Source organism: Citrus clementina, unplaced genomic scaffold (genome assembly GCF_000493195.1).
Source record: "Citrus clementina cultivar Clemenules unplaced genomic scaffold, Citrus_clementina_v1.0 scaffold_2, whole genome shotgun sequence".
In the NCBI taxonomy this organism is placed as follows: Eukaryota; Viridiplantae; Streptophyta; class Magnoliopsida; order Sapindales; family Rutaceae; genus Citrus; species Citrus x clementina.
Window position 1 is genome coordinate 6,737,477 of NW_006262688.1, and position 9,350 is coordinate 6,746,826.

Here is a 9,350-nt window from a genome sequence, read left to right on the forward strand (position 1 = left end):
AGGCCAGCAGGAGTTGGTCTTCCATCAGACAATTGCACAGAACAGATAAAATCTTATAAAACAAATGAAAAATGAGCATCATACCTGATCATCAAAGAAGTGGGGTTGTTCTGCTGGGATCCCTTTTATTTCCTCAAAGCTAATATGTTCTGGCACGAATATACTTACTTTGTCACAACCATATGCTTTCAACTTTTTTAACACCGGCCATTCTAAAGTATACATTCCATGGTAGAAAGTTCTAAGATGTGGAAGTTCGCAGAGTGTGAGCGAGATTAAACTGGGAAAGACAAACCCAACAGTTGCTTCGGCTCTTCCTTCCTTGGCAACAATCTCCTCCACTCCACAGTTCTTAATGTACAACTTCTCAAGTTGCAAAAGGCTCCGGGCAATGGAGGCGGGAAAGAGACTTTTCAAACTCTGACATGCAAATATCCTCAGTTTCAGTAGGTTCGGAGATGAGGAAAACATTTTGCGGGGATCCTTATTCCATATGCTCTTCAATTTCGGTAGACGAGAAAGATATAATTCTCTCAACTGAGTTACTGCTCCAGAACCTTGTTCTTCAAAATCCATCCCTTCAAGATCAAATATCTCTTCTAGAGAACCACAATTTGTCACCATTAGAGATTCCAGTTTCAAGAATCTTCCACATATCTGGGGAGGAAAAATGGTCAGTAGTCTTTTGCAGGACTCAACTTTCATTAACTTCAGTTTGCAAAACGAATCATCGGCAAATTGGTTGAGCCATATCATCTTCAAGTTATCCATGTTGGAAAGTACCATTTCCTCTAAGCTAGGTAATGCAACCTGTAGTGATTATGCCATTGAGTAGAGAAAATTGAAAATTAAAAAGAAACGGGTGAAGTTGGGAAGATAAATTAATTTCTACCTTTTCATTGAAGAAAGGTTGGATCTCCACTGAGCTCATTGTTTCAACTTTTTTGCCTCCTTTCAAGTCCGTGGTCATATTTTTTAGGATGAATGCCTTTAACATAGGGCATCGCTGTATTTGCAGTTCTTTCAAGGATGGAAACTCAATATAATTTCCTGAGCAGAAACTTGTGACATTAACAAGATCTTTTATCTTCAGGAAGTTTAATTGAGGGAAAATGATGTCCTTTTCTTCCTCCATTGACTCTTCAAGTTCAAGGAACACTATCTCTTCTAAGTTCATGCAGTTGTTTATCTCAAGGTGCCGGAGTTGCACAAAGCTTCTGACTGAAGAAGAGTGAAATACAGACTTTGAAGTACCACAAACGCGCACAATCAAGCGGGTTAAGTTTTGAATGCAAGAAGACATCGCTGGAAGTTGATTGTGCCAAATCTTTTCAACATTAATGGCAGAAAGTTTCAAGGACTCCAAGTTGGGGAAGGCAACCCACAGACATAGTTCAGGTTTCAATTTACTTTCATATAAATGTAAGAAATGATATTTTACGGTATCATAAACATGCCATAAGGATGAAGAATCTCTCTTTCTGATAAAAGTAAACATCCAATAGTACAAAGTTTAGTCTAACTTAGAAATTATGAGGAAAAAGTAGTCTCCTTCTTATTGACAATTAATATAAGGATCCCTTTTAAATAAAGTAATTATAACAGAAAAAGAAACTAATTAAGAGCTAATATTTGATAGCTATCATCTATATTTACATAGGAAACGGATCTTAAAATATCTCTAGGATTAAGGCTAAAATCAAGGCCTAATTTCCAACACTCCCCCTCAAGCTGGTTTGAAGATATCTTCCATAGCCAGCTTGCTAGTCAACTTATCAAATTGCTTCTTGTGCAATCCGTTTGTTAATACATCGGCTAATTGTTCATTTGTTGGAAGATATGTCATACATATTTTTCCAGTATTGAGTTTCTCCTTGATGAAGTGTTTATCCACTTCTATATGTTTTATTCAATCATGAAGAACTAGATTATGAGCTATAGAAATAGCAGCTTTGCTGTCACAATAGACTTTCATAGGAGTTGAGAAAGCAAATTTCAGTTCTTCAAGAATTCTTTTTATCCACATAACCTCGCAGATTCCATGGGCAACAGCTCTGAATTATGCTTCCGCACTACTTCTAGCTACCACATTCTGTTTTTTACTCCGTCATGTAACTAGGTTCCCACCAACAAAGGAACAGTAGCCAGATGTTGATCTCCTGTCAGTGACACTTCCTGCCCAGTCTGCATCAGTGTAGACTTCAACTTGAAGATGTCCATGTTTTTTTAACATTAGCCCTCTCCCTGGAGTTCCTTTTAGATATCTTAAGATCCTGTAGACTGCCTCGAAATGCTTTGCCCCTGGTGAGTGCATAAACTGACTTACCATGCTGACTGCAAAGGCGATATCAGGTCGCGTATGAGACAAGTAGATCAACTTCCCTACGAGTTTTTGATATTGTTCCCTATCATTTACTTCTTCAACCTTAGCAGGTTGTAACTTCAAGTTAGGATCAATTGGGGTCTCTACCATCTTACAACCAAGCAAACCTGTTTCTCCAATGAGATCAAGAACATATTTCCTCTGATTCACAAATATACCTTCCTTGGATCTTGCAAATTCCATTCCAAGGAAATACTTAAGGACTCTCAAATCCTTAATTTGAAACTTCTTTCCAAGTCTCTTCTTGAGGGCTGCTAATTATGTTTCATCATCACCAGTTAAAATGATATCATCAACATAAACAATCAAAATTGCAATTTTACAGTCTTTTGAGTGTTTATAAAATATTGTGTGATCTCCTTGACTCTGCAAGAAGCCATAACTGATAACTGCCTTTCCAAAGCGTTCAAACCACACTCTTGGTGACTATTTGAGACCATATAATGACTTTTTTTAATCTGCAGACTTTATCACTACCAAGTCTCTTCTCAAATCCTGGTGGTAGACTCATGAACACCTCCTCTTTAATATCACCGTTGAGAAATGCATTTTTAACATCAAGTTGATGTAAAGGCCAATCAGAATTCACTGCAAGAGATAACAAAATTCTGATAGAATTTATTTTAACAACAGGAGCAGAAGTCTCCTGATAGTCAATCCCATAAGTTTGAGTGAAGCCTTTAGCCACCAGTCTTGCCTTGTACCTCTCAACGCTTCCATCAGCATTACATTTTATCGTAAACACCCACTTACACCCAACTATTTTCTTGCCTCTGGGTGGATCAAGTATCTCCCAAGTACCACTTCTCCTCAAGGCATTCATCTCCTCCATGACTGCTAATTTCCAATTTAGGTCATCCAGTGCTTCATGTACATTTCTTGGAACAAACAAGTGTGAAATCCTAGATGTGAAAGCTTTATGGTTTTTTTACAGTCTTTGATAGGAAAGATAATTTGCAATAGGATGTTTGGTGCAGTTTCGAACACCTTTCCTAATAGCTATAGGGACATCAAGATCAAGAATAATTGGTGAATCATTGGAAACAATAGAGAGAATCAAAGCTGGAGTTGGGATTTGATTACCTGAAATTTCAGTGCCGGAACTCAGTTTTTCAAATTGGGCTTGTGTAAGATTGACATTCAAGTCTTTACTTCTCAGATGAAATCTCTTCCTAGTATAAACCTGAAGTTCAGAATTTAGATCATGTTGATCTGTTTATAGTACTTCTCTCCCTGAACGAGAATCTCCTAGACTAGGCACTAAAGAACTTGTTTTTCTCAACCGATCATTATCAGAAAAGTGTAGTCTTTGAATAGGACAAATAACTTTTGGAAGTGGGATAGAAATGTCCTAAAAATTGTCTTCTACTCCATTTGTCTCCCCCTGAAGAGAATTTTGAGTGAAATAAGGAGTTTTTTTCCAAAAACGACACATCCATACTCACATTGAATGTTTTTGTTTGAGGGTCAAAACACTTATACCCCTTTTTGTTCGATGAATAACCCAAAAATACACACTTTATAGCACGTGGGTCAAGTTTTGAACGAAATTGACTTGGAACATGAATATAGACAGTGCACCCAAAAACTTTGACAGGTAAATTAGAAAACAACCTTGTTGTAGGAAAAAATTCTTTAAGGCAATCAAGGGGTTGTTTTGTATTTTAACACCTTGGTAGGCATCCTGTTTATTAAATAAGCTGCTGTTAAAACCGCTTCACCCCATAAATACTTAGGAATATGCATGTAAAACATTATGGCATGTGCTACTTCAAGTAAATGCTTATTTTTCCGTTCTGCAATGCCATTTTGTTGAGGAGTGTTTCGACGTGTAGATTGATGAAAAATGTCTTTATCATTCAAAAACTCACCCAAATGCTCATTGAAATATTCTATTCCATTGCCAGAATGTAAAATACCAATTTTGGTTTGAAATTGATTTTCAATCATAGTGTAAAAATTTTCAAATAAATATTTTACATCAGATTTTTTATGCATGAGATAAATCCAACATAAACGAATATGGTTATCAATAAAAGTAACAAATCATTTTTTACCAGAAAGGGTAGTGACCTTAGAAGGAACCCAAACATCACTATGAATCAAATAAAAAGGTTTGGAGGCCTGGTATTGTTTTGGCAAATAAGTAGAACGATGAAGTTTTGCAAAAATGCAACATTCGCATATAAAAAGAAGAGCAATCAATCCCTTTAAACAATTCTAGAAACAAGTATTTCAAATAAAGAAAACTAGGATGTCCTAGTCTATAGTGCCATTGCATTATTTTTTCTGAACATAAATTGAACTAGTACTAATAAAGTTCTGAGCTTTTTTATTACTAATAGGTACTTCATCAAAGTAGTAAAGACCTTCAATCACCCTAGCACGTCCAATCATCATCCCCGAGTTCTGGTCCTAAAATTCACAATGTGATTCAAAGAAGGTAATACGACAATTAGAATCTTTAAATAATTTACTAACAGACAAAAGATTACAGGCTAATTTAGGGACATGAAGAACACAATTGAGATTAATTTTCCCGATCAGTTTGATAAGTCCTTTGTGAAAAACTACCATCGGCAATTCTAATTTTTTGATTTCCAAAACAAGGAGAATATGTATTAAATAAATGAAAAGAACTAGTCATGTGATCAAAGGCTCCAGAATCAATGATCCATGGAGAAGAGTTTAAACAAGAAAGGGCTATAGGATTTCTACATGTTTGTGCCAAAGAAACACTAGGAATACCAAACAAGAAGTTGGATTTTATCAGCTTCAAGAGTTTATCAATCTGCTTTTTGTTGAAGTGGCCTGAGTTGGCTTTATTGGCAGAAGGAATCCCACAATTCTTCTCTCCTTGCTTGCTGCTTTTCCAGTTTTCAGGTTTGCCATGAAGTTTCCAACACTTTTCATGTGTATGGCGAGGTTTGTGGCAATGATCGCACCAGGCCTGTGACTTATCATCAGACCTGCGTTGATAATTTGCAGTCTTGTAGGCCACTGCATCAGTAATTAAGGCAGAATTCTCAATTGACTCACCGGTACTCCTTTTCCCGAGCATTACGCTCCTTCGGCTTTCTTCTCTTCTGACTTCAGCAAAGACTTCGCCAATGGGTATTAGAGGAGGTCTGCCAATAATCCTTCCTCGTACTTCATCAAACTCAACATTAAGGCCGACAAGAAACTTGTAAATACGATTGTCTTCCACGGTTTTCTTATAGTGGTTGCAGTCATCAACGGATTTCCATTCATATGTGTTGAAGAGGTCAAGATCTTGCCACAACCTTTTCAATGAAGTAAAATATTTGATAACAGAATCATCACCTTGACGAATCTCTCCCAACTTTAAAGTTAACTAAAAAACCTGAGATTAGTTGCCCATGTCTGAATACATCTTACTAACATTATTCCACAATTCTTTAACAGTAGGATAGCACATATAATTGGAGCTTATATCCTCCTCAATGGAATTGACCAGCCATGGCATAACCATGGAATTTTCAGCATCCCAGGTGGCGTACAGTGGATCATTATTAGCAGGAACCTTCTTGTCACCAATGATGTAACCGATTTTTCCTTGCCCACAGATATACATTCGGACAAATTGCGACTGGCAGAGGAAGTTGTCGCCATTTAGGCGGATGGTGGTGATTTGAACAGAATGAGAGTTGGAGTGGTTTCAGACGTGACTTCTGACATGGTTACAGACACGATTCCCTATGCTCTGATACCAACTTAGAAATTATGAGAAAAAAGTAGTATCTTTCTTATTGACAATTAGTACAAGGATCCCTTTTAAATAGAGCAATTATAACAGAAAAGGAAACTAGTTAAGAGCTAATATTTGACAGCTATCATCTATATTTACATAGGAAACGGATCATAAAATATCTCTAGGATTGAGGCTAAAATCAAGGCCTAATTTCCAACAGTCTACTACTTCTAATTAGAAATTATTACTTGCTAAATTATTTCCATAAAGGCAAAGCAATTGCGTGATTAAAGTTTAGCTAAATTAGAGATCAAAGTTTCATACCAAGCAGTCTGAAAAAAAAATGCACAGACGAATCAAAGTTCAACAAATAAAGAGAAGAAAAGAATAAGATGATACAGCAGAAGGTTATTGAACGCACCTTTTCACTAAAAAATGGGGCGGAAGTATCAAGCTCATCCTCCAAAATGACTTCATTAGACGATGAACCAATTGTCAATGGCGCCTGTTGCCTTTCCGGTGTGTAAGATTTCTTCAGTAAAGAGCAAAAGCTTCTAAGATGTGGTAGAGATTTTAGAGTCAGCTTCCGCAGTTGAGCAAACTCAAGCTTATCAATCACATTGTCTTTGATATCATCTTCTCTAAACAACAGCAAAAATCTCTTTCATATTCTTGCATGCAATCACTTCAATTGTTTGAAGTTGCGGAAGGCTTCTGGCAACGGAAAATGAGAAGATAAAGCTCAATTTATCACAACTTTTCACCTTTAAGGTTGTTAACTTGCAGAAAGACTCTGCCTTGAGTTTCCCATGACAGATCTTCTCCAAATTAATCAAATTGCTTAGAGACAATGACTCCAAGGCGCGGAAGGCATCACGAGGTACATGCTTCACTGAGTCAATAACATACAAGAAGTAAGGATTGTTTTGGATTTGGGGATGCTTCAATTTCGGAAAACCCTCTCTGTCTAAATCATAAACGATATTCTTCACACCCCGCATTTCATCCAAGTAGAGTTCTTCAATTCCCTTCATCTGCATGAAAACATCATCCTTCAGCCAAGTGCTGTTATTGAGTTTGAGTTTCAATATTCTGCTATTTTGAAGCTGATCAGACCAATTCCACTCATCCCCGATGAATATTTTGTACCTTTTCAACTTTTTGGAGAGCAAACCCTTTGACAGGACGTTAGCATCTTGAATTTGAATTTCTAGATTCGTCAAATAAGACAACTGCTTCAACTCATGAAGACTAGCCTTGCTTCTCACATTGTTGAGTCCTTCAATCTCCCATTCAACGAAGGTATAACCCATGTATAACTCTTCCAATCGGGACAAGCTGGATAGGACATTTGATGGAATCACTTTTAGTAGGTTACAATAGGCTAAATTTAACAACCTTAGCCTAGTCAATTGACCGATTTCTCTTGGAAACTCCTCAATATTTGAACCTTGAAAGCTAAGAATTTCCAGTGTCTTCAGCTCTCCAATAATAGATACATCTCCAAAAACACCATAATCCAGACACAAAGTCTGAAGGTTCGATAGGAGACAAAGTGACGATGGCAGTGAAGGTAAATGCATTGCAACGAAATCTAGAACTCTGAGTTCAGTCATCCCAATAAAAAAGTTATTAGGAATTTGTTGGACAGACAGATCCTCAGTAGCCATATGGAGAAGCTTAAGTTGCGGGCATTCCAAACCTTCAAGAAGTTCATCAATTTTACAATTATGTAACGAGATTGCAGGGCAACGCTTTAGTGCTTCCTTATCTGACAATCCCCTCGGGAAAACCCCATCATTCATTGAAAAAACACCTTGGTCTCTAAATGCAATTGATATGGCAACATCCCGAACAACATCATGCATAGAAAATTCCTCACTAGTATGACCATCAAGCAACAAACAAGAAGTTTTGAGTTTATTGACCAACATATATACTCTATTCCATGCCTCTTCAATTCTATCTATTCCCCCAAATAGACCCAAACCCATCCCATAACTCAACAAATATTGAATGGTGGCACTTTGAATGTGCACCATTAGACTACAAAGCAAAAAAGTTGACTTGAGTTCCTCACCTTCTAAATGATTGTAACACAGCTCTATTGTTGAATATGCCTCTGCCGGGACTCCTGTAAAGCTCCTTCCTGAAGGCCTTCTTAGTTCCTGCAGCGCATTCTTCCATTCGAATACGCTCTTGTTTCTTAATGCCCTGGCTATTGTTACAATAGCAATGGGCAAACATCCACATGCCTTTGCTACGTCCTTTGCAATAGACTGCAAATCCTCATTTTCAGCATAATCACCTGATATCTTTTTAAACAGGTTCCAAGCTTCTCTTTCATTTAAAACTCCAACCAAGAAATTATTTTGACATCTGGATTCCTTGCGGTCATCAGGACTTTACATCCCTTGTGATTATCTCCGAAAGGAATACCAACTTTCTCAAAATCAAGACTTGCCCAAATGTTATCTAGGATTACCAGAATCTTCTTCTCCTTCTTCAATCTTTCACATAGTCTCCTTGCTCTTCGAGATTCGCTCTCCTCATAAAATTTCAAACCCATCTTATCAGAAATTTGTCCTTGAATCTTTTTAATATCCGAAATCTGGGATACCTCTGCAAACACGACCTCATCAAAAAGCTTATCTTTCTTGGCCAGCCTAGCAGCTTCCTTCACCAGCTTCGTCTTGCCAACGCCAGCCATCCCATACACCCCAATCATATTGACATTAGGATTATTTAACGCATTCAGTACATCATTCAAAGTGGACATTCTTGATTCAAAGGCCTCATAACTTTTGGTAAGTCATCAATATGTCTTCAGGAATAGTACTGTATGAAACCTTATCGAAGTTCCCTTGTTCCTGCACAACTCCAGCAATCACCACCATTTCCTTGGCCGCTTTCTTGCTAAGCTGATAGCAGGTTGTCAAATTAGGACACAACCCCCTGAAACATCGACTGTTTTTTGCTCTCTCCTCATCTTCAATTATCTGCCCTGCCGCATCCATGATCTTGTCGACGTCACTCAGCCACTTCTCAACTTTCTGTTCAATATCTTCCCCATTTCTTTTAGCATCATCCACCCTATGCAGTACACTCTCTCTGGCAACCCTCAGCTTACCAATTTCATTCTTGAGATTCTCAAAGTTGCTCTTGTAGTTGCATAAGTAAGTAAATGGCAGAATCATGGGAGCAACCAAGTACTCAGAAATTTTGGCAGCAACAGAAATAACAATTTCAACCATT

At 37.6% G+C, this 9,350-nt stretch overlaps 1 protein-coding gene across 1 annotated transcript; it reads right to left on the reverse strand.

Annotated features, from left to right (window-relative positions):
* Positions 1-6,382: 6,382 nt before the first annotated feature.
* On the reverse strand, positions 6,383-8,874 carry LOC18051589 (disease resistance protein At4g27190). The gene is made up of 4 exons (XM_024190692.1): positions 8,505-8,874; positions 6,876-8,403; positions 6,517-6,736; positions 6,383-6,427 (listed from the first exon to the last, which is right to left on the reverse strand). The coding sequence occupies exons 1-4, from the start codon at positions 8,872-8,874 to the stop codon at positions 6,383-6,385; spliced, it is 2,163 nt and encodes a 720-aa protein (XP_024046460.1).
* Between the last annotated feature and the right edge of the window lie 476 nt (positions 8,875-9,350).